At 37.7% G+C, this 25,527-nt stretch overlaps 1 protein-coding gene across 10 annotated transcripts in view; it reads left to right on the top strand.

Annotated features, from left to right (window-relative positions):
* The window catches only part of ZFAT (zinc finger and AT-hook domain containing), a 102,714-nt gene that overhangs the window by 49,311 nt on the left and 27,876 nt on the right, over positions 1 to 25,527 (top strand). For 5 of the 10 annotated variants that reach the window (XR_010828827.1, XR_010828828.1, XR_010828829.1 and 2 more), the window contains exons 8-14: positions 2,834 to 2,921; positions 6,552 to 6,701; positions 9,241 to 9,414; positions 13,768 to 13,856; positions 17,789 to 17,927; positions 23,104 to 23,222; positions 24,977 to 25,103. Coding sequence is in view for 4 of the 10 variants with exons in the window: in XM_066990764.1 (XP_066846865.1) it covers positions 2,834 to 2,921; positions 6,552 to 6,701; positions 9,241 to 9,414; positions 13,768 to 13,856; positions 17,789 to 17,927; positions 23,104 to 23,222; positions 24,977 to 25,103 (886 nt within the window). In the remaining 6 variants the exon portion in view is untranslated. The other 5 variants (XR_010828830.1, XR_010828831.1, XR_010828832.1 and 2 more) reach the window with 5 other exon arrangements.

The following is a 25,527-nucleotide window of genomic DNA, read 5'->3' as shown; positions in this document are numbered from 1 at the left end:
ACTATATTTTAGTTTAAAGCCATTCCCCCTTTTCCTATCCCTACACCCCCTGACAAAGAGTCCCTCCCCAGCTTTCCTGTAGCCCCCTTTAGGTACTGGAAGGCCGCTGTAAGGTCTCCATGGAACTTTCTCTTCTCCAGGCTGAACAACCCCAACTCCCTCAGCCTCTCTTCACAGGAGAGGTGCTCCAGCCCTTTGTTCATCTTTGTGGCCCTCCTCTGGACTTGTTCTAATACTTCCATGTCCGTCTTGTGCTGGGGGCCCCAGAGCTGAACACAGGGCTCCAGGTGGGGTCTCACAAGAACAGTGTAGAGGGGGACAATCCCCTCCCTCGTCCTGCTGGCCACTCTCCTTTCGATGCAGCCCAGGACATGGTTTGCTTTCTGGGCTGCAAGCACACATTGCTGGCTTATGTCAAGCTTCTCATCAGCCAAGATCATTTACCGCAGAACCTTGGTGTAGATAACTTTCTAACTGCTTGAAGAAACCTCTATGAATTATTATATTTTATTTCTTTTTACACCATCATCATTTGGAAATATGTTTCTTGGTGCCTGTAGTCTCATGTTGTTCCGGAAGAGTATAGCAAGAAAGTTAAGTTGTTACAGCATTAAAGTAGTGTGTGTGGAGTGGATTTATCTTTTGTTATATAACTTTATGAAGCAAGGTATATTTGTCCTCCTGTTCTGGGCGCAATCTGAAGAACTTCATAAAGATCATCAGTGCTCAACTGTAAATTAAATTTATATTGACTATCTTTTTTTTTTTTTTTGATTTAGAGTATATTTTTGAAACCAGTTACATAGCAAGTCTGAGGAATAGACCAAGATATGTAAACATAAAGTTCACCTAGCCCCTAAAGGATACTGTGCTTATGCTTTTCTTACACCTGTCAAATTATTAACGTGATCATGCAACCCAGCCTCTGAGAAAGTACAAATATTGCTAAACAGTTTAATTAGAATTAATCTGTCAATTTTCATTTGAGTAACGTGTTCATGTAGAAGTCCAAAATCATCAGTAGCAGGTTGGGGATAATAGGTAACACAATTAGAGAGATCCTATTTCCCCAAAATAACAGCTCTTTCTTGAGATTATTTTGTTAGCATTGCAGGCTTCTTGAATCTCTTCCTCCAAAAACTAGCTGGTGGTCTGTGCTGTTCCACCTTCACTTGAGGTTCTCAGGGCTCAAAATGGCGACTGCCCCAACTCCATCTTAGCAAGATGCTCTACTTATTCTACTCAAGGTGTTAATTCTTCAGAAGCTGCCATCTCCAGTCCCTGGCATGGTTTTCTCGCAGGACCAGATGATTTTCTAACAGTGCAAGCAGAATTCTTGTGCCATTGCCATATTAACTGCAGCAGGAGTTTCATATGCCATATCCTACTGTCAGGAAATTATTTATTGCTGTTTCAGCCAATGAGTTATTTCTTTCTTAGAGCTCTGTATGTGATACTGAATGCAAATACCTGCATAATGTTCCAAAACCCGTTTACCATAAGAATCCTTCATTTTTTGCATTTCTTTTAAGAGAGAAGTCCATTTTAAAATGCATAACCGCAACATACAGACAATACTAACCACCTTGTCCTATTTTCATTAATATTCAGAGATGCTCTGTGGTCGCAGGTGAGAAACTGGTAGAGTCCAGAATTCTTTTTCTCCTTTTACTTCCAAATTTCTTTTTCATAACACAGGAGTCATTCTCTTTTTGGTACAGTAATCTCCTGTGCTCTTCAAGAAGTTTTTTGTCTTCCTGAAATAACCGGTGAAATATCTGTTCTGTAGCATCAAGTCACCTTTCCCAGTGAGTGGTTTGTAGATACACATCTCCCACAAGGTAGTATGTTATCTGGTTATCTGCCTAGTTGTCAAGACTTACTAGACTTCACTCTATTTGTTGTTTGATACTTCTCTCATATATTAATCTGATCAGTGCAGAGGTGAGTAGATGACCCATGTATTTGATTGAGTGTCTATCTGTTGTGTCAGCAGTTGCTTCTGGAAAGAGCACTTTCTTCAATTTATATCAGCAGCAAAGATTATTTTAAATTGGGTAATTCTCCAATTAATGAAGTCCTGCATTTTTATGTGGAGCCAGGTGCTTCTGGAATAACGCTAAGATTACAATAGATATTACATTAAAATTGCATATAGATAGAATTGCATCAAAGCTCTCTAGTTCAACTTCTTGGACAGTGTTAAAGCTTTTATAACATCGGTGACACTGATAAAAGCCAGAGGAGTCTGGAAGTCTTTAAATCAATATAGTAGAATAATGCTTTATTGGTAATATGTGAAATGCTGAATATTTATAAAACGTTAAAAATGTAGCCAATAAGTAATGGCATCTGTCATTGGTAACTCTTCTGCTCAATTCCAGGCCATTAAGCAGTATTATAAATGCACATACTGGTGGATGTCTTCAGAATAATGAGATCTGATCCTTAGGTTTCAGAAGGGTGGATTTGTGAAATCACTGAAAAAAACCTGACTATTCCTGCTTCTATCAAATAAGTTTTAGTCTGTTATGTGACTTTATCTTTCAACTCCCGATCCCCTAAAGAGTCAGCCAGAAGATAATGCTTGCATTTATTGTGCATTTTCTCGTGTGCTGTAACTTGGAACCCTACATTCATGAGGATTAATGACGTGCTTAGAATTCTTCCATATTTCTCCTTCAATTATTTCACTATAAATATCTTAATTTTTTGTTAAAAAACGGAACTGTCAGTTATAACTTTGTTGAGAACTATGTATTACTGAATAATGGCTGCAGTGATTACACTAGTGGACTGATAATGCAATCTCTTTCTTTCTTGCTTCCTTAAGGATAAAAAGAGTTATTCCTGTCCTGTGTGTGAGAAGTCATTTTCTGAAGATCGACTTATAAAATCACACATCAAGACAAATCACCCTGGTAAGAAAAAATCAGGGAAAATTTCTCAGTCTTTTGCAATAAAAGTATAAAGTTTAGAGTGAGCAGTGTAATGTGATTACATTGGAAAAAAAAAAAGAAAAAAACTATTATAATCTAACTATTGGGTTTGCAGGTGTTAGAGTGAAGGAGTTATTGTTCTAGCTTGTGTGTTGTGTAGTAAATCAGGTAATTGTGCTAAGCAATCTGTCATCACCTTGCAAAGAGCTAATGTCCATCCAAAAGAGGACTTAGATGAATTCAAATTAAGTATTGGGATGTCTGGAATTAGACCCCCAGACATCGTGTAACAGCACATGAGACATAACACTTGTATTGGCCATACATAAACTGACAGAAATGAGTGTATTGCACGTTACTTTGTCTGTAAGTAGTTTGTTGTGATTGTAGGCTAATTCATGTGAGGTCCCTGGGCTGAATCCAGGCATGCTCAGTTGGGATGTGGCTGGGCTAAACTCCAGGGCCAACTGAAGTCTGCAGGAGGGCTCAGAGTAGAACCTGCCATCATATTCTACAGCCAGTATTAAGCTGGGTTGGAGAAACCTACCTGGATCCAAGCTGACCGCTGCAATTCATTCAAACTCTATTTACACCTTGCTTTACAGTGCCCTGATTTTGTTCAAGCACAACGTCCATATTTTCCTTCTCAGTATTTGTGTGATGTTGGGTAGAAAGGCTCACTGCTACCGTGGATGATGGAGAGATGACTGTATTGGGTAACATATGTTAATTAGCTCATTTTACAGTCATACTTACCACCCAATATAATTGGGTATTAAGAAATAAAATACCAGCCATGCTCAAACTGAGTTTGGGAAAGGAAAAATCCCATTAAAATACCTTTTTTTTTTTGTCTCTGAAATATAATGTGTAAAGCAGTAGTTCCTTATCTTCCTACTGCCACTAGATAGTGCTAGGCCCGTGTTTTTTAACATTTTCCTTTACTCTGAGTTCAGACTAGCTCCCACTTCAGCTATCTTGTTTCCAACCCTCTTTATTTGGAGACCACTCTACAACAGTATGATTGGTGGAGGGCTTGTCATACATCCAGGAAATGTCCAGTACACCAAACTGAGGTGAGGAAAGGTTTCTCTGCTGTGCTGTAGTCAGTGGGTATGCAACCTGGTAGGCATAAAAATTAAAGCTCAAGAGCTGTGCCTGTAAAGCTATTGTGCTGCTTCATCCGGGGAATGTACAAGGTCTCGCTAAATAATGCAGTCTGCGAAGTAGCAGTACTCTCTGTACTGTGCATGGCGCCCTGCTGTGCTAAACTCATGAATTTAAATACAATGAACAATTTATTTGGTATCTGAATCCCTCTAAAAGTATAGCATAAATTTTTTGATCCAGCAAAGTGTTTTTTTTTAATCTCTGGATTATAATAGAACTAAGGTTTAAAAAAAAAATGCACAGCCTATTATCTTGTATCCTCATTTCTAATTCATATATGTGAATAGAACTTATCTAATAAATCTGGTATTTTGCTGCTATATCTCCACGGTGCTAAAGAAATATGTCTAAGATGTGTCTGTGCAGTAGTTATGCAACAACTATTTTAATATATGGAGCAGCATTAATGCACAGATCTTTCCCCTGTGCACACTGTCCTTGTAATCAGGAGGAAATCCTTTATTCCCACAACATATTTAATTACAAGCAAAGTAAATGTAAGGGATCTGTTGGTATAAACTGTCAAGTATTGCAATGGAATGAGTGCAATTGTTTTTAAAAATGTAAATGGAAAATAATAAAGATGGAAGAAAACAATGGATGCTGTTAAAAGGAATTGAATTTTAAAACGGCACATCAAAAAATAATTTAAAATGAAATCATTTCATATTTATCATTAAAATGCTATTTCTGTAGCTCCCCTACTCTTCCTCTCTTAATAACATTCAGCACACACACCCCCACCTCTTCCATTTTCATCAAGTAGAAAACATGTTATTAACCCGTACTCCAGTACTCCTTCCTCTTCTAGGTTTACAGAGAATAGGAGTTGAATTCTAGTCCCATGAAAGCAGTGGGACAAAACTCTGTCTCTTTAGACTTGTAGAGCAGTATTTCAAACCAAAGAGAGGGAGAGAGTTTGGCTTTATTGCCAAATGATTAGGGAACTCAGCAGTGAAGGAGTCTTGGATTTTGGTCCCATGTCTGAATTACCTGCCTTTTCACCCGCTGTCTGATTTAACATGCAATTTAATAGTCCTGAGACGTGAGAGATATCAACTTTCATAGATGCTTACTGAGCAGACTCTAGCCTGAAGTCATGAATCAAGGATCTAAGCCATGGAACGTACGTCAGGGTTCAGACTTGTCTGTGATTTTTCTTGTTTGAGTTCTGTAAAACATAACCTTGCTCAGTCCACAGGCTTGTGTATTTCCCTTTTGAGGGTGTCTTCCTTGTACAAAATGAGTTCAGGCAGGATTTTTGTTTTCACTGTGGAACCAGTTACCAGGAGACTAGTCAGTTCATATTTGGCAAATATCTATGCTTAGACTGTAAATTTCAAATTTTATTAAGATTTTTTTTGTGGCATGATAAGTCATTTTCAGACTTCAAGACTTTGTGTCTTAATGTTTAGGTGGCATGAGAGAGTGGTATAGTTTCATTGAGTCACTTTAATTCATCCGAAATGCATTGAAGAATTGGTTTTATTTTTAGAAGCATTTGGCAATGTTTTCTGTATGTGTATTTAGGATGTTTAAATTTAATCTTCCTTGTTTCAAGCTTTTTCATAGTGACACCTAAAATATTAAATCATATGGAGTAGAAATTTAGAGTTGAGTGTGTTTAGCCTGAATAAAAGGCTAGGAGAAGAATCTTAATTGCTGACCTGAGCTACTTGATGTAAGAGTAAGAAGGTGATAGAGCCAGAATCTTCTTGGAACCGCACAGTGAAGGGACATGAGTTAAAACATCGAGATTCTGATCAGATATTAGGAGAATAATTTTGACTGTGAAGGTGGTCAAACACTGGAATAGAGTGGTTGTAGACTGACCGTTCTTGAATATGTTCAGAACAGGATTGGATGTGACCCCAAGCAGCTTGGTTTACCTTTGATATTGGACCTCCTAAATTGGCCCCGCTTGGAGCAGGTGACCTTAGAGGTCTTCCAATCATATTTATTCCACGAGTCTCTTTCTGATTATCAGGCATTCTGAGGAGCATAGCAGTGACTGAAGTGAATGGAGTCTGGAGATCGTTGACATCTCTGGAAATCTGAGGTGAAATCTTGAATAAAGACTTCTGAAAATACCGAAGAAAAAGGCACCAAATTGGTTTATTGGGAAAGTTCATTGCTGGAAAATAGTTTGTAAGCCAGTGGCACACCCATGCTGTTATTTATTTGTTTTAACCAGACAGTGGGGACACTGAGTACACAGATCAAGAGAGAAAGGTAAGAATATACTAAAAACGTTAAAGGAAAAGGTCCTAAATTTGAAGTGCTGTGTTCTTTACTTAGGTCTTATCTGAGTGACAGGAGGGAAAGTAAAGCTTTTAAAAATTTGAAGTGTATCAGGATCTAGCTCTTCAGTTTTAGTTATATAACAGAGAACAAACTCCCTGATGTCCTTCTGATTTTTATTATCTATTACTTTTCTCTCAGAGGTTTCAATGACTACAATTTCTGAGATTCTTGGCAGAAGAGTTCAGCTGAAAGGACTTATTGGAAAACGAGCTGTGAAATGTCCCTATTGTGATTTTTATTTTATGAAGAATGGCTCAGACCTTCAGCGTCACATTTGGGCTCATGAAGGTAATACTCTGGTTTTAAGCTTTCAGCCTTATAATCTGTCTCATATTCCACACAAACTTCACTGGCATAAAAAGAAACTGGAATCCTGTTGTTTTGATGTGTACATACAACTTCAGTGTGTATTTTAATTATATCATCGGAATGTGGCAGCTAGCTGACGGGGACATAAACAGCGATGAAAAACCCATAAGGCAATGCTGATGATATGTAGATGTATATGACTTCTTAAGGAAAAAAAAATAGTAAGATGGTAGCACAAAGTTTAAAAATCCCTTGGACTTAAAGTCTTGTTTACCCAATCAAAGATTATAACAGGTGGAAGACTGTTCATATGCTCTTCAGCTAATAATCTATGGAACAGATTGTGTGGGGCCATTGAGCACTGTCTGGATTCTTCATCCATTCTTTTGAGTAAAGCAGATAATGGGATTTGGTACTCCTGAATTGATCTTTTGGTTCCAAATTGGTTTTGCCCATGCAGATAATTTTGACATTTATACTAGAACTGTGTATTTGAAAGCCTTAACTGTGAGCTTACCTGCCTGAGCACTACAGTAGTGGTCTTCAATAGCTTTCACTCCATTAAGGAGCTGAGGTAATGCAAATTGTAAGCTCAGAACAATTGCTTGTGGATTCTGTAGATAGAGTTTATGCTGCCAAGAAAGCTTGCTACCCATCTCATCGTAACTAGCAGGAGAGAGAGGTGAAGAGACATTTATTCCAAAATCAAAGCATGCAATCAAGTCTGCTTAAAAGTAGGCTATAATTCCTCCTGCTTGTAAATCTAGTTTTAAGATCATGAATATCAACCTAAGACTGCCAGAGCCTCGTGAAACTGTTGAACTACTCTGCTAGTTCCGATATATCCAACTTTTCTTTGAAGGATTTACTTTGCCCTTGTATATCTTTGCTAGATGAGATACTGTCTGTCTCTCTGTGTTACGTGGTTTAGATGGTTTGAAAGAAGTGAAGTTCTAAGTGCTTGCATCTTAGACAGAAGAAAAGGTACCACTGTGTGAGCCATTAGCAAACCTGATGCTAAATAACAATAAAACACAGCTTTGAACATTCAGCTCGTGCTTATATATTAAGTACCTAATGAACCCGTCCTAAAAGGAGGACATTCTTTATTGTAGTAAATAGAGAATTAGAGTTATCAGGAGACTTTTAGAGGGACATTTCATTGTCAGTTAGGCATGAAGTTAGGCAGACTAGATTTGACTTTTATGTGAAGGATGAACATGTCAAGACCAAAATATTTGTATTTGAGTCTAAACTCAGTACCGCCATTCAGTAGAGACGTGTTTAATTCTAAAAGGACCACCCTAACACTCCAGTGTCTTAGTAAGCTAAATGATGCTCTCAAGAGCTCAGTATCATTTACTTAGAAGATGCAGATTAAGTTTCTTATATCATAGAATGGGTTGGGTTGGAAGGGACCTTACAAAACATTTAATTCCAACCCCCCTGCCACGGGCAGGCACCCTTGCCACCAGACCAGGTTGCCCAAAGCCCCATCCAGCCTGGCCTTAAACACCTCCAGGGATGGGGCACCCACAGCTTCTCTGGACAGCCTGTGCCAGGGCCTCACCACCATCTGAGGAAAGAATTTGTTACACCTAATCTAAATGTACTATATTTTAGTTTAAAGCCATTCCCCCCATGTCCTATCCCTACACCCCCTGACAAAGAGTCCCTCCCCAGCTTTCCTGTAGCCCCCTTTAGGTACTGGAAGGCCTCTGTAAGGTCTCCCCAGAGTCTTCTCCAGGCTGAACAGCCCCAACTTCCTCAGCCTGTCTTCCTAGGGGAGGTGCTCTTGATCGTCTTGATGGCCCTCCTCTGGACTTGTTTTTACTATGTCCATGTCCTTCTTGTTCTGGGGGCCCCAGAGCTGAATGCAGGGCTGCAGGTGGGTCTCACAGGAGCGAAGTAGATGGGGATGATCACCTCCTTCATCCTGCTGGCCATGCTGCTTTTGATGCAGCTCAGGACACGACTGGCTTTCTGGGCTGCAAGTGCACATTGGTGGCTCATGTCACCATCCCTGGAGGTCTTCAGGAAATGTGTAGATTTAGAACTAAGTAGCATGGTATAGCAGTGGACTGTAGTACTAGGTTAAAGGTTGCGCTAGATGATCGTAGAGGTCTTTTCCAACCTGAATAATTCTATGATTCTATTTTGAGCTTCTCATCAACCAACAGTCCCAGGTCCTTCTCCTCAGGGCTGCTGCTCAATCCGTTCTCTGCCCAGCCTGTATTTGTGCTTGGGATTGCCCCGGCCCAGTTGCAGGACCTCGCACTTGGCCTTGTTGTCGCTCATGAGGTTTGCACAGGCACACTACTTAAGCCTGACAAGGCCCTTCAGGATGGCACCCCTTGTCAACATCCGAATTTTAAAATGTCAACGTTCAAATTTTAAACTGTTGACCTCATTGCCTATGTTGCTCATGCAGTCTGAAATTTCTCTCTTTCTTTCAGGGCAATGTCTACCCTCTCATCAAAATGTACAGCTTGTTTCATAGTGCGTTTTTTCTCTTCAGGTGTCAAACCCTTCAAATGTTCTCTCTGTGAGTACGCCACTCGCAGCAAGAGTAACTTGAAAGCACACATGAACCGTCACAGCACTGAGAAGACGCACCTCTGTGATATGTGTGGGAAAAAGTTCAAATCAAAAGGCACTTTGAAGAGCCATAAACTCCTTCATACTGCTGATGGTAAGTGCATGTTTATTAAACCCAAGTTTGTTTTAGGGCAATAAATACTGCCTGTACTGTAGGACCTTATAAGCTTTCTTCATTTGAACACTGAGCGCTACTTAAAAAGTTTGTTTATTTCCAGGAGATACTTCTGTTCGTGTCATAATTCAAAAAGTTTTCAAAATTAATTTCTGTGAAAGATGACTGTCTCTGAAATTCCCTGAAATTTTTGCTGTGGCTTTACATCCTTCTGTATCCTTTCAGAGCACTGTTGATCTCAATAGACATTTGAAAATACAAATAATTCCGTGGTTAGTTTTACTTTCTTCTGGGAGAATATTATTAGGAGCTGCCAAATCCAGTAGCCCAACAGAGGAAAGGCTACTGCAGCTGTGTGTTCCCGGGTCTAGCGAGTGGCAAGTTTGGGCATATATTTCTAATAAACACATGCACAGCATATGCATTTGCTCAGTGATTTTAATATTTCTGTTATAATAACAGAAAAAATTGAGATGCAAATCCTGAAGAAAGCATTGTCCTTTATTTCAGAATTTGGGACACAACAGTGCTGTATTCCGCTGTGATTTTCAAACTGAGCTAAATGATTTAGCAGGAGAAGTTGTGCTGACCTTCATTATGACTTTGTACCTTAGTCTTTGTTACTCATGCAACCTTTTAAAACCTATTTCCATTCTTTATTGACCGTGTCATTTAAATTCTTTTTCATAAAATTTGTGCCTGTTCTCTAGCACTGACCTTTCACATAAGCACGCATGCTCCCTGTTACATTCTTAGAATTTATTTGAAGTTTTTGCTCCAATGATACTTATTTAATTTTATGTACACTTTTATCAATGTATATAATACTAGCAGAAGAGATGTTTTTGTTTACATTACTATGATACATATTTTAGAAAGCATGTATAGTATTACCAAGTCAGTAAATCCTTCCTTATTCAAAAAGCACTTTAGTATTTTCAAGTAACTTGGTCAGTGGCATGCAGATTTTGCACATATGTATAAATTACATATGCAGGAATCAGCGGGTTCACTTATTGAATCTTTCGCTGATTCCTGGCAGGAGGAGAGAGCAAGCTGTATTTGAATAAAAAAGGAAAGCTGGAGCACGATCAAAGATCTCTTCCTATGGTGCTGTAAAAAAAAAAAAATCAAAAAAAAAATCCCCACATGGAGTTTTATTTCAAAACCTTTCTGTTTTGTTTTCTCCATCTCTCATATCCAAATAGTGAAACTCGGTAATGAACATTGTATTTGCTTTTACCTGTTAGTTCTGTTTCTTGAACAGGTTTATAGATGTGTAAGTAATTACTGTAGTTCAGCTGAGGCTGCTTTGGAAATTTGGCACTGGTAAGAATAGCACTGGAGTAGTGCAGGAGTTAGTCTTGGGTTTAAAGGTGTGAAGCTTTTTCCAACGTTTGCGTGCATGCAAGGAGCTGTATTCTCCGATCATTTACTGCTAGGTCAGGCCGAAGCCTTGACTCTCGAGGTAATACCTCGAGCTTTTTTAAACTGGCTTCAGCTCGTCATCGGCTGTAATAGCCGAGGTGAGTGCAGGTTCCTTGTTGCTGCGCCTCCCTCTTTGACTGGTACAAATGCAGTGCTCCAGGAATTCCTCTTACCTTTGGAAAATGCATTTTGCACTGGCTCCACATGGGGACAGATTCCACTACCTATGGAGCTGTAGAGTCATTTTCTACCCTAAGCCCACCCCAGTGAACCCTTCGTGTATTTCAAACACTTGTTAAAAATAAGGCAACATTTGTCACCAGGAGTGTACTGTATGATTTGTCAAGTGAATTTCAGCCGCTTGAATGCTGACAGTTTCTCTTTGCCCGGTGTCTCCTTGCACAGTGACAGCACTTCAAAACTTCTTACTAGCACGCATCTAGTGTTCTTCAGTTATTTCACAAATAAATGAATTCGAAAGATGTTTCTGCTGTTTATGACGCTTGTCTTCCTGACTTACGAGTCTAGGCAATTTTGGTTCAAATATCAGCCCTGCAAAGTCAATTTAACCGGTGGAATATAAAGTAGTTTTCTGTCTATTTTATTTCTCTCGAGGGTGACATGATAGAAAACAATTCTGCAGTCCAGGCTTATTACCGGTTGTGATTAAAAATAAACCAGAAATACTGGTTTTCATTATTTTAATTAGATATCAGAAATTGTATCAAGGCTTTTCTTAGCTATGTTTATGGAAGCTTTCACGCTCAGTATAAAACACTTTCAATTTTTTGAGCAAGATTCAGAATTTAAAGAAACCTGAGCTCTGCGAGGTAATACTTCTTCATCCTTCCTTTTGCTTCTTTTGCTTTTTGGCTAGCTTTAACACATACTTGTTCTGCTTTGATCAAATAGAGTTTGCCATCCATGGACATTTAAGAAAAGAATGCAGTCTGTCTGTATTTCGTACAGCTTGTAATTTGGCTGGACATAGTAGGACTGATACAATCTTAAAACACAGAGAAAGAGAGTATGAAAGCAAGACAGTGAAAGGAGAGAGATTTTGTTATTTTAAATCGAAATGGAAAAAAGATTTGGGTGGGAATGTAAGGGGAACCTACAGCATGGTTTTATGTTTGAGAGTTTCACTCTTTGCAGAGCCACAAACAGCAACAGATGTTTCTTGAAAATGTCAGAATTCTTTCCTGTTAGAGTAACGATTTCAAGGCCAAAAGCCGTCTCTTACGATCACACAGTCTGGTATCTTGCAGAATACAGGCCATAATTTAATCTAATAATTTGGCATCGCATTTCAGCGGGGTTGTAATACATTTTATTAGGAATAGCTAAGCAGACTTGATTGAAAGACTTCATGTGACAGGGCATCCGATTTTGAGGAAATTGTCTTAGACGTTAATCATGCCCCCTGTTAAAAATGTTGACTTTATTTTAGACTCAATGTTCTGACCATCAGCTTTCAGTAGCTGAAATTCCAGTTCTTGTTCTTCCTTTTTGTTGCTGCTGTTTCAGGTCGGAGAGCACTACCTGCAGTATTGAAGCCTGACTTGGCAGGTCATAAACAAATTTAAAATATACTATGAATGCAACATAGAACACTGTAGTCTTCTCTATAGAACTTAAAGAAGCACCTTTCTTTGGGTTACACTTCTGAACTGAATTAATGTTTTTTTCACCAAGCAACCTTCAAATTACATTGACTGTTTAATTGTGTTGTGTTCTCTGGAAGACCTGCTTACAGCTCAGACTTTCAGTCTGAAAAGTACTTGAGAAACAGCATCTCAAATCTTTCTGCGACTTTATAGCTTGGTATCTGTAGGAGCAATGTTTGTGCAAATGTGCACCAGTTGTCTTTGGACTTCCTGTCCACTGCTTTTTAATCGATTCATTCAGTAGAGAAGAACTTCCATCATTATTTTAAATCCATACATTTTAAGGAAATATGCACCCTTGTAAAATAAAGAAATATGAATTAGCACTGCAGGGACAGGTGACAGAATTTGGCTGTTCTCCCTTCTGTTTGGTAGCTGCAAGTCACCACATAGGAGGTGTGAGCTAATCCCAGTATGTGCTCTCTCTTGCCTTGTAGGACTGTATGTGAGACTGAGGGTTACTGCAGAGATTTAGATGAGAAAGGACAAAATGTCATAATGAACAAGGCAAGCAGGCATCATTCAATCTGCTGCTACTAGAGCAACTTGTGCCCGTTGTTTTTAAAACTGTGTAAGCAAAAGTGAAAGGTGGGAACACAAGGCTTCTGTATTATTTGCTGTATTAATCCTATTTCATTCTATGACACATTTTACTTCTCCTTAAGCCTGTGTAGAAATCGCTTCTAAAGTCATTTGAATCATTATTGGAAGAGTAGAGCTCAATATATAAGGAAATCTTGTGGTAAAAATAATGTGTCATGTCATACCCTACCAGAAATACACCAAGAAAGCATGCAGAGAAAACTGAGAAAATTTCAGTGTATTTGAATCGTAACAACTCAGTGCCGGAGACAGAAGTAGGGTAAACGCATGACCAAACACTGGTGTTTTAAAGATTTACAAAGCTGCTTTAAGAGTAGCAAAATAAAGGTGCCTGCAGTTGTAAATCCTCGATTTCCTTCTTCCATTTAGGCTCTGCTGTAGTGATTCTTTCTCTTTTTCCCCCAGGAGACTATTCCAGGAGCATCTGGACTAATTAATGCTTATAATTTGAAGATGACACTCACGTCTTTTTTCTTCCTTACTGCTCTTAGCCCAAAATATAACCAAAATTTTGGAGAACAGCTGCCAGACTTAGAGTAGCGTTTATTTTGGAAATCATCTTTATGAGGAAATATAACCAGGAGATTTTGGAAAATTAAATAAAGTGATTCTGTTTTTTCTACTCCCATTTCAGGAAAGCAGTTTAAATGTACAGTGTGTGACTATACAGCTGCGCAAAAGCCACAGCTCCTCCGTCATATGGAACAACATGTCTCTTTCAAGGTAACAAAACATATTAATCATGGTTATTGATAACATTTGGAAATATATGGAAATTCAGGCAACAGTTTTAAAATTAGCACATTTTCCTCCCTGGTCACAATTACTAATGTAATTATTATGTAATTTATTAATTAAATATATATATATATTAATATTTTAGGAATTTTGCCTTTATATTCAGACTTCTGTGATAGATTTTTGTTCATAGACAATTTATATTTAGAATCTTTACTTGCCAAACTTATGTAAGTTTTGCAATATAAAACAAACATCACTGTCTTTTTCTGACTGTCATTCTTTGAGATATCTAATCTCATATATACCTAAAAATGTCCTGGGGAAGTAGGAAAGTAAATCCCATCCGTCACTGTTTGTTGCACACCTTAATCTCTGAAAGTTTGCCAGTCTCATGTGCTGTAGATGAGTTCATATACTTGAAGAAAATTGAACAGAATTAATTTTAAAGCACCCCATTTATCTGAAATGTGTCTTGGAAAGAATTTTGAAGATTGTTAATGTTTCTGTGAAGCGTTCAGATGAGAGATACATTTTTTATTAATAAACTGTAGTATGGTTTTACTTCCAAATTTCATATTGGTTCTCAGCATGATAGGTCTTGATGTAATGAATTGTGAAATGTTATATTCAGAAAACAGAAATGATACGAGTTTCTTTTCCAGAAAAATCCAATATTTTGTATATATGAAAATGTTCATTTTAATATAACATTTTATCTTGGCAATGAACATATTTCGTATAGAAAACGTCATATTATTTTGATATGCAACATTTTTCATTATCTGACAAATTAGTTTGCTTCTGTAGAGAGTACCCTTCAACCATTCCTCCATAAGGCAGAAAGGAAGACAGTCTTTTGATTCATGGCTTGAATTTTGGAAGACAAGACAAATAAGAAAATGAAGCAAGTCATCCAGAGAGATAACAAATTTTGAACAAATACTTTTTCTTTCTTAAGTATGTGGTTTTACTGTATAATTGTATCCTTTATTTAAAATATTTTTTCATAGATGGACATACACATTAGTCTTTTTAATGGCTAATGAGATGAAAGTACTCATAATGCAACTCTTGAAACACTGATGGTTCTGACCTCAGGATAGGTTTTAGAACTGTTGACCCAGCGCCTCTTTGCAGCATTAAAATGCGGCTATTCAATGCATTATTAAGAGAACTGCAAAACGCTGAAAAGGAGTTAAAAAACTGTCTCTTAGTAACATTTTGCCTCCTTCTGGGATAGTTGCTTGCATGCATATCAAACTCAACAAGGTATGTCAGTAGTGATGTGACCTAATGATAATTTAATCCAGCCTATTTCCAAGCTCTGTGTCGCTAGAGTCACAAGGCCCTGGTGATTCACAGGTACCTCTAGAGAGTCTGGATATCAGGACACTCACAAAAGTGAATTCCAGAGCTGCAGAGACAAAAAAAAAAGAAGTTAGTTTGTTAATTGTCTGAGCATTGTTTTTTCTAACTGGACAGTGAGTTACGGCTGATAGCCGGAGTTCAGAATGCCAAGTAGCACATGTACTCATGTTTCTGGCTACTTCACTTCAAGATGTACTGGAAGAAAAATAACGTGTATTTAAAAAGCAATTATCAACATTTGATTGGTTCAATTTAAATTTAGGTATCTGAGGAATTGAAATGGATTGGATTTTGGGTTTTCTTTATGTGTACGTTTAAAGATAGATGAGATCTTGGTGGCTATTGTTCTGCTGCTTTTCCGGTCTACAGATCATCACGTTGTATAGAACTTTTTGATTTCATTTCAGTTAAACCAAAGCAGGTCACAAGAGATTTTCCTTTGCTTGGGAGAGGAAATGGCTCAAACATTCTTCTGGTGAACACCCAGTCAGTACTTACGCAGAATCTGAAGAAAAAGTGACATCTTGATGTAGTTAGAAAGAAGTGCAGATGCAGAGTGACATAAAAAGTAGTAGAGTAGATGTGGATAACCAGAGAGAAAACAAATTAGATAAGAAGGTGTTTAGGTTACGGTATGTGAAACTGAAAGGCAATGGAGACTAAGTTAGTTAAAAGATACTCAGAAGCAGCTAAATGCTACAAGGGAGGAATAGTTCAAAATAAAAATGCTGCATTAATATAAAACAATGTAAAGATTTGGTAATATTACCTTTTTTGTTGTTGTTGTTCATATATACCATTTACTAATGCTTGTCACATTATTAAAAGTGTTGCTGTTACATGACTTCAGTACATTTTTTTGGTCAGTTAAAAAAATGTAATTTGCGTGGCTCTCAGCATTTAGTGTACCTTTAGTCAAGTGGTTTTTTTAAAACCTCTTTTGAAAAGAGCATTTCTAATCAACATACACTTCATCATTTAGTGTATTCTCACAAATATTAAAATTGCTGGCAGCATTTCAGATAAAGAAGTTCCATTCAGATATATCATTCATTAATTTCTCTATATGTAGATGCATTGTAACTGCTGAAAACCATACCGGGTAGTGATATGTGCATGTCCTTTTTTTACCGTTCTCATATTCTGGCACTCATTCTTTTAGACAGATTTATTGCAATATCGATATTGGGCAGTTTTGTAAGATACATTCAGATAGTTTTTATTGTCAAGAATATTGTCATTTGACATTTTAGCAATTTTTTGTGACTGTCAAGCTCCATCAGTTTGCACTGTAGATAGTAGTAGTGCAGTGAAGTTGCTGCTGTTGCACCAGTTATCATGCAGCTCAAAGGAATCGACAGGACATCCAGAAAACAGCCCTTTTCCAGTAGGGCTCGGAGACACTTGTGAAAGTTGCAGAAAATGGTGAAACCGGAATAGTCATGGGCAATAATAGAGGTCTTGGGGAGATTTCTCTGCCACAGATGGGATTTCCCCATATGTTTGTTTCTTGTCATGATATTTCATACTCTGTACTCAGGTGAACTGTGCGAAGTAATCGTACTTAGTTGCCTTCCAGATAGCATAAAAGACTGCATGTTGTTCAGCTTCTTAATAGGCATTCCTGTACCAGCTGTTTTTTGATGACTAGCGTTGGGTGGGTCTGGTTGCTGTGCATGAAGCATTTTGCAGCCCATTCTGAGGAACTTTACTTTCCCCGAAGTCCATGTCCACGTTCTGTTTCAGGCCTCAAATGGTTCTGCCCAGCTTCCTGAAACAGTTACCTGGCTCACTCAGTAGCTCCTCAAAAGCTAGCTTTAGGCACAAGGGCTTATTTTCCATAATGTTTTCTTTAGCAATGTCTGTCGCTGTCAGTTGAAGGGAGACATGTTCTTAAAAATTAATTAATTTAGGTCCCAAAACGTAATTCGTACCACCAAGTCAGTACTGCTTGTCAGTGCTAGGTTAGAGGTTGGACCAGCTGATCTTAGAGGGCTTTTCCAACCTGAATGATTCTGTGCTTCTATGATTCTAAGTTGTGGTACAAACGTGAAATCCAGTGAAAGGCAAGCAGTTAAATTGAAGACAGCAGTAAAAGAAAGGGAAGAGATCAACTTTGTCAGCTGTGGGTGTCTGTTAAATCAGCTTGGGTGTACAGTCACGTTGTACCTTCATTTATTTTAGTTCTTTCACTCCCCCTTTTCAGACAAGAGTTACTTTGCTCACGGCAGCTGAGTCATTTACTTGTAGTCAAAAGTCTCTGCATGGTCAGATCATCAATTATGAAAATACGCAGTTTATTGAATTATGAAGAGTACTAATCTTGTAATCCTGAGAATACGTGGTGCCTTACATATAATGGCAAGCACTAAATTCTAGGTAAGATTTATTTACAACTTCCATTTACATTGAATTTTGGAAGGTCTCCATGGAAAATGCCCGATCTGGAAATCAGCAGGGTTTCTTTGGATCTAAACATCGCAGCTTAGACCTATTTGCTGAAGAAGTCAAGAAATGCTTTCTAATGTTTTCCTTTTTGCTCCTAGCCTTTCCGTTGTGCACACTGCCATTATTCCTGCAACATATCTGGGTCCTTGAAGAGGCATTACAACAGAAAGCATCCTAATGAAGAGTATGTAAATGTAGGTTCTGGGGAGCCTGCAGCAGAAGCCCTTCTCCAACAAGGTATAGCCCCCCTATATAGGACTCGTTATTGTTTTTTGCTGAAGCAAACTTGATTTAAATATAAGCTTTTGCAGGATGTACGTTCCTCTTTATTGCGTGTTACATTATAAATCATTACGACTTTCTAGTAATTCTGAAACTCATTCCTTGCAGTGTCTGAGTGCAGGTAAAGAAAACTTGCTGCTTGTCTGATTCCCTTAAGTAGTTTTGCTGCTTTACACTGGCCAGATGAACCAAAGCAAACAATTGACTCTGCAGTCAGATACTTTTCTGAGTGTAAAATGTACTGAGCGGTTCATGAAGCACAAAACTTCTTTGGTTCTAGTGCCTGGTGTTGAGGATATAAAGCCAAATTAAATATAAAATTGTGTTGAAAATATTTTAGTGTTTATTAGAGTTAATTTTATTACTTTGCTTCTTTAGAAGGTGTTTTTCCTATTTTATTTCTTTTTAACAAAAAACAGAAGAATTTTTCAGGAATTCTGAAACCAGAAATAACCTATTGTACATCTTTGTCTATCAATTTCTGAGCAGAAGTGTGTTGTAGAATTTTGCAATTATTTTCACAGGCAGCGAAGGTCAGCAGAGAACCTGCAGTTGTTTCAAAGGTGTAATAGTTACGTGGTCGGTACGCAAAGTCACTGTTCTGTAGTAGGGCTGGTGAAAGCAGAACTCTGCAATATCCAGAACTTTGTTTAACTTGTCGAATTTCTGAGCAGTAAAAGGAATTATTTGTCCGTAGATTGAATTCTATAAATACGATCCTTAATTTTGTATTAGCAATGTTTTTGAACAAATAAAATTAATCATATACTGATTAACTTTTCCTTTCCCCTTTGGGAGCCAGATAACTGCACTTCCGAAAATACAATTTTTTCATTTCAGTGGAAAAGAATTAAAGTTGAGAATGCAGGAATCTTCTAATAATGAAGACATTGGAATGAGCTTAAAGGGAACAGCCTTTAATTTTTTCTGTGGTAGACGTTGTCATCTTTGACTTTGCATCCTTCTTTCTCTTCCTTTCCTTACAGAGCATTCACGTTTCTTGTACTACCACTAGTGCTGTGCTTGCTTCCCAGATATCGACCTGCTGTGTGTGGTCAATAAAGGGGCTTCAAACTCATGTAGTAGCTAATGAGCCTGTGCTTCTTACCATGGCTCTGTCATGAAGAAAGCCATACTAGTGGCTGCACTTTGCCCCCATGCAACCACCCTTGCCGGCTCCATTCCCTAATATGTGACCCATTGTGTGGAGTGTTACCTGTGGACTAAAAATAAAAACGGGAGACCTGCAGACTTCTTATCAGAATGTAGAAAGATGTTTGTTTTTTTTTTTTCTAAAATGTCTTGGTATCACACTGGGGAAAAGAATGTTCCTTTTGGGAGACTGAGTTGGGATTTGCATTTGGAGTTGATATACATGAATGCTATTGAAGTTAATAAAAAATTTTCCTAATTTTGGGATAAGATTTTCTGAATCTGGCTCGCAGCACAAATAGATCAATGCGGACGTATTATACAGAATGACAAGGTGTGTGTTTCTGAGTTGCTTGGGTCAGCAGTTGCTGCAACCGTGCTGCCCAACTAGCCTCTATCAAGTTTCAATTTACCATATTCATAGACCTGAAAGCAATTTGGAAAAATTATTCATGTATTCCTATAAGGGGAAAAAGACCATTCAGAGCCAGTATCAAACAAGTCCTTTGAAATTAAAGGACTGCAGACAAACAAGAAAAGGCAGGAGAACCAGCAAATAAATGGGTTTGGAAACAAATTGAGAAGGGAAACTAACAAAGATTAGCACCTAATGAAAACTGTCTATCCCTATTCATCTTTTTGTGTTCTGCCTCTTCTAAATTACTGAGCCCAGAGTGAATTGTCTCAGATGTGCTCATCTTTTATTTTCCACTCTCATCACCTGGTTTATGACTGACTGCATTGCAGACATTCCAAATACCTTGACTGGAAACACCTACAGGAGTGTAAACTGCTGGATTCTGCTCTAGATTCCTCGAGTGCTCAAAGAACAGAAGAGGGAACAGGCTGCTATGAGCAACTGTCTTGCAAGGGACAGGCAGTAGTATTGCTCTTCTGGGTTTATGTTAGAGATTAGGATCAGAAAAATTCCTTGGTGGTGGTGGTTTGTTTTTTTTTTGTTGGCTTTCTTGGTTGGTTGGTTGGTTTTCTGTTTGTTTTGTTGGTGGTGGTGATTTTTTTTTTTTTGTTTGTTTTGTTTTGTTGTGTTTGTTTTTTAAGAAAGTCTATGAAAATGACATTTATTTTGGTATTTTAAAATAATAAAGAAAAATATATACTATAAGAATTTGATACAATCTGCATAGGGAATAACTGGGCATTCCCTTACTATTTTCCCCTACTAACTTTCTCATTTGTTAGCTTCCTTTTTTAGTTCAATTTGTTCTCCAGTACTGGGCCAGTCACATACATTTTTTTCTACAAATTGTTTATTTGCTTGTAACTTAATTTCACTGCCATCCCTTGCTTTGCATGCTCTGGAAGATGCTTTTTCTGCTTTTGTTCACGCAGCAACTTGTGCAGTACATACGTATGATCCATTTGTGGCCTCTGTGTTCTATTGCACCACTGTCACCACTCTAGCAGACAATAGCAGCTGTCTTAAGAAAATGTTGGGCATGAGCTGTATAATATTTGTGTGCATTGCTGTGTTACAGACATCAGATTTGGTATGAAAAGTAGATAAGGTGTGTCATTTATTGGCTCTCTATACGTTCCCAATTAATTTTAAAGAATTGTGTGAAAATTAATTTTCCTGAGCTTTGATAGCAATTCTCTGATATAGAGTTATATATTATCAGTTTGACTCTGTGCTTCCATAGTTGTTCTTTAATTAAAGTCACAGTGACAAAAGTTGCAGCTTTAATTAGTCTGGTGTATTGTTATAATAGTTCCAGTATCAAATGATGTGGGCAAGTCCTCTCTTTTACAACGGTGTTTTTGCTAATAATACAGATTAGCGTGGAATGAGTATTTTGTTTCATTTTCTCTAACCGATAATATCTTTGTCCTAATCTGAACCAAGGTATTTTGCTTTTGTGAACTGCAGAGTTTTAAGCTCACTAACAGAGAAATTTTATTAGTATTGTTCAGAGACAGAGTATTGGGCATCTGCTGTAATAGTGAAGTTTGGTGAAGACTTGCACTCGAGGGAGAGCAAAGACTGGAAATCCTAGAGGAATAATAAGTGTCAGTGGAAACACCCTCGTAACAGAGGGTAGTTATCTTCTGTTTTACCAAAATAGAAAGTTTCTTTTCACCTGGTAGAATGCCAAATGGTAAATTTCCATTACTGTAAAACGAAGAAATTTTCTAATTGCCTTATTCATAAAAGACTATGTGCAGTGAGAACTTGGTTTATAACCAGCTTATGCGAGTATGTTTGAAGCATTTGAACGTGATGGGTAAGAGTCATCACTTGCCATCTGGTGCAGAAACCAAGATCTGACATTTGACCAAATGACTTCCATAAGAAAAAGAAGTAGAGGCTTTTTAATCTAGTGTATAAATCTGAACACTTACGATTTCATCATGCTCAGTTTTTGTGTTTTTTGTTTGTTTGTTTGTTTTGCTTTTTTGTTTAACCCATAATGCTGCATACTCATTAATCATTGTGCTAAACTCATGCCATTTATCACTTTGTAGGTAAACAGAAAACCTAGGTTTACAGTTCTATATGTTAACATAAACAGCAGAAACCTGAAAAAGCAAAGATAGTTGGGTGCAGATGGCAGGTTGTTAACTCTTGTTGGTTTGCTTTAACAACATGCCAGGAAATTTAATGTTTGCTTGAAACTTGAGAAAGCTAGAACAAGGATCTTCAAGGAGGTACTTTTTTTTTTTTTTTTTCCAAAACCACTAAAGTATTTCTCTGCTGTGCATGTTAAATATTAAGGTTTCACTGCTGTTTATAAGCACTTGCAAAAAAAATATACCAGCGCTTATTGAAAGAGTACAATTGTGCTATAGTTTGGGGCTGCATCCTGAAAGCCAGCAGACCAGGGCTTTGTAAGAAACCAGGGAACCAATTTTTAAACCTAAAACTTCAAGAGACCCCAGTCCTCTAGATTTTTTGAATATGCATGCAATTTACATTTGAAGCTGCAACAACGTGTAATGGAGCAAATATTTAAAACAGTCTCTAAGGAACTCTGTGATTTGAAATAAAAGAGTATTCAGAGTACCAAAGTATTTGTTTATATTCATTTAATACTTGTGATAGGCTTTGTTTGTGTTGGACCTGAAGCAGAACATAAGTCGTAGGAACCCTTGGTCTCCACAGACGTTTTCCTTGGAAACTTGGACTCATCTCTGTGAGTGCTGCTTAGTCTGAGTTTCAAGCAGAATCACGAGTGTGGGAATGATTCTGCACAGGCTGAAACATCCCTTGTTTTTACAGTGAGTTTGCTTGTGACCAAACCGAAGAATGGGCTGAGGTTGATCAAACTTAGTACGTTGTCATTCATTGGAAAAGCTTTTCCCTTTCTAATGCCTGTGCCACTTCTAGAATGGCTTTTGTTAGCAAAGCAACAGCTAGCAAGCACAAGCTCTTGCCCAGGAGATAAGTTATTATTTACTTTCCAATTTAAGTACTTTCTGTTGCATTCTGGCATGCTTTAACATCTAGCTCCATAGACTTGAAACCAATACTTTTTATGTGGACCTAATTACAGAAATGAGGCAGTATCTCAGACTGATGCAGGTAGCTGTATGTTCCTGCTCCTTCTTTCTAATTGGTCTGTGGTAGGGGTTCCCTATGCAGAGAGGTGTAGAGGCAGGGAAAGATGGGAAGAGCATTCCTGCAACTTTGCATCCATCACAGGGAGGTGTGCAGGCAGGGATGCAGGATTGCTAAAACTTTCCAGATAGGTGAGTTGCTCCAGACTCCCTCTATTACCAAAATTCCATCATCCAAAATTGTCTTTTAAACATTGTACACCTACTTCATTGTTTTTTGTTTGCTTGCTTGCTTGTTTGTTTGTTCCTCTTCTTGAATGTTGGACTGATGGTGAAAGCAAAGCTTATTGAATTACAGTTGTGTGGCTTAGTAGGGATGGAGTCAAATGAAATGTGTCTTTACTGCCTTGAAAAGTACTTAATATAAGAATAACCAAATGAATTTATTTTTGTTTCCTTGTAGGTGGCATTAAGTGTCCTGTTTGCAGTTTTGTTTATGGTACAAAATGGGAGTTCAACAGACATCTTAAGAACAAGCATGGAATGAAGCTGGTGGAACACGATGGGGAGACAAAGTGGGAGGTAAAGCAAAGTTGCCATGGCTTTGGCCCTAAGATTTTAAAAAGTTATGGAGAGAAAGTTAAAAAATATTCAAAAATGTGTTCTCAACTCTATTTAAGATCAGGAAGTCATGTGGTCTCTTAGCTCCATTTTGAATACATACACTGCTGTCACTGTTAATCTTGACTGCTTTCATAACTGGTAGGATTAACGATGTTGTAAGTGCTTATTTCTGTATAGGGAGGGCTCTAGTCCTCTGTTTGCTGCACAAAGACTGAAAAATTTAGCAAAAAATCATAAAACTGAAAAACTTACTTCCTTTACTATATGCCAAATACTCACTGATGTTAAGTCAAAGATGCCCAGAGCTGTGAGGTTATATTGAATTAATGAAAGAAGCTTATGATTTGGTCCAGACAATGTTAGACTAGAATGTTAGACCTGAATTTGTAAGTGAATAAGCTAAAAATGATATTATATGAAATATTTGATTATATTAAACGGTTATTATAGAGAGGAAGTCTTCCACCATTTATTCTGTGCTTCTGGATTCAGTCCAAAGCATGTCGGAGTCACAGTATCAATGATTAAGATCAGAGCTTAAAAAATTGAAATTAGACTTTAGAAGTTAGGTCAGGAAAACAAAGCAAAACAATAAAACAATCAAACCACCACCTGGATTTTCTCAGTTCGGGTGGGGTAATGCTGCTACCTTAACCAGCCATAACATTTTAAGCTGTAACATGGGTAGCAATTTGTTTTAAAATGAAAACTGTTACTCTAATAAAGCAAGGTTGAGCATAGATGCAGAAGCTGTGACAAAATCACAGAATTATCCAGATCTTATATTAAAAATCCCAGTTAGCATGCTGAGTATGCCATTGCCTGATTAGGCTGTTGTTGGTGTCCAGCGACAGGGAAATCCAGAAGTCAGTTGCAGTTGTCTGATCTCCACAGTTTAAGACCCATTCTGGATTTCAGGCCGTCTAGCCCTAAGCATAAGCATAATGCCTGATTTGGAAGTGCCATCCTGCAAGTTTGTGTTCAACAGTTCTTCAGTATCCATGAACAGAGGGTAAAATCCTCAAAACTATCACAGTAGGTTCTGTACGGACAGTTATTCAAAGATGAAAGGGCAAGTATTTTAAAATGCATCCATTTGCATTTCACAAACTGTTCTACGTCCACCTTCCCAGTTGATGCCCAAACATGAAAAAGTAAGAGGGCCCCAAGGATTTGAGCCTGTCTCTGCTATTGGAACTGCTATAAATAAAAAAGTCCCATCGGGGGAGAAGTAGATGTAAACAGCTTGTCCTGAAAAAACATGGTTATGGAAAAGATATTTTTTTTCTAAAATAAAATGCCATTTTCAAATGTAAGAAGCATTTTACCAGATCTGCAAAGACAAGTCAAAGACAAGAATTAGACTAATTTTGCCCAAAATGTCCTTATTAGATCATGACACAGCAGAAGTCTGTTATTAGGTATAAAATAACTATGCAACAGAAATGAAGTCAAGATCATTTAGTGTGTTGAAAACAACTCTTGGGGAAAAATCTCGAAGAATAAAACTTTAAGGTGATATCCCAACTTCTAGATAACGTTTCTCATGAATTCTGTTTCACCCTTGATTTCTATAACTCTTGTTACAATAATTAATGTCCAAAATTCATTCCTTTGAACTCATAACTTCAGTTGTTCTCTAATTTGCTAAAAAAAATTGCAATTCTATGCTTCTCTGATTATCCATGCATTGACTTGGTTTTGTTTTCAAGTTAACTGCCGAAGTTTCTGAAGAAGCATCCACTCAGTATCTCCATATCACAGAGGCTGGAGAAGACGTTCAAGGCACCCAAGCTGCTGTAGCTGCATTGCAGAACCTTAGATATACTTCTGAAAATGGTAAATTACCTGTTTGGGGGGTTGGAATACCAAATATATCTTTTTTCATAAATATCTCATTCTTTTCAGTATACTGGGTAATATGTGATATCCTGTGAAACTGTTAAAAAAGATGAAATTTGTCATCCAGAACTTATTTCTGGGGGTTTTATATTTTGTCTTCAAGGGTAAGTAATGAGAAGTGACCATTGCTTATGAATTTCTGTGTCCTTAAGTCATTAATACTTATCACACTCTACTTTGCACTTTATTATTAGATGTGTGGAATTTCCTGCTTGTATTATTGAATATATTGTGAAATCAGCTGTCTTGGCAAAGTAGATGGTGTGTATCTAATGGCAATTCCCTTGCTATCATTTTTCTTCCTGCTTAAGTCAGCCAGCCTGCAGAAGTGACACAGTGGAATAGCTCATTTACCATGTTC

The sequence above is a fragment of the Anser cygnoides genome, chromosome 2 (assembly GCF_040182565.1).
Source record: "Anser cygnoides isolate HZ-2024a breed goose chromosome 2, Taihu_goose_T2T_genome, whole genome shotgun sequence".
Lineage (NCBI taxonomy): Eukaryota > Metazoa > Chordata > Aves > Anseriformes > Anatidae > Anser > Anser cygnoides.
This window is presented reverse-complemented; position numbering and strand designations above follow the sequence as displayed.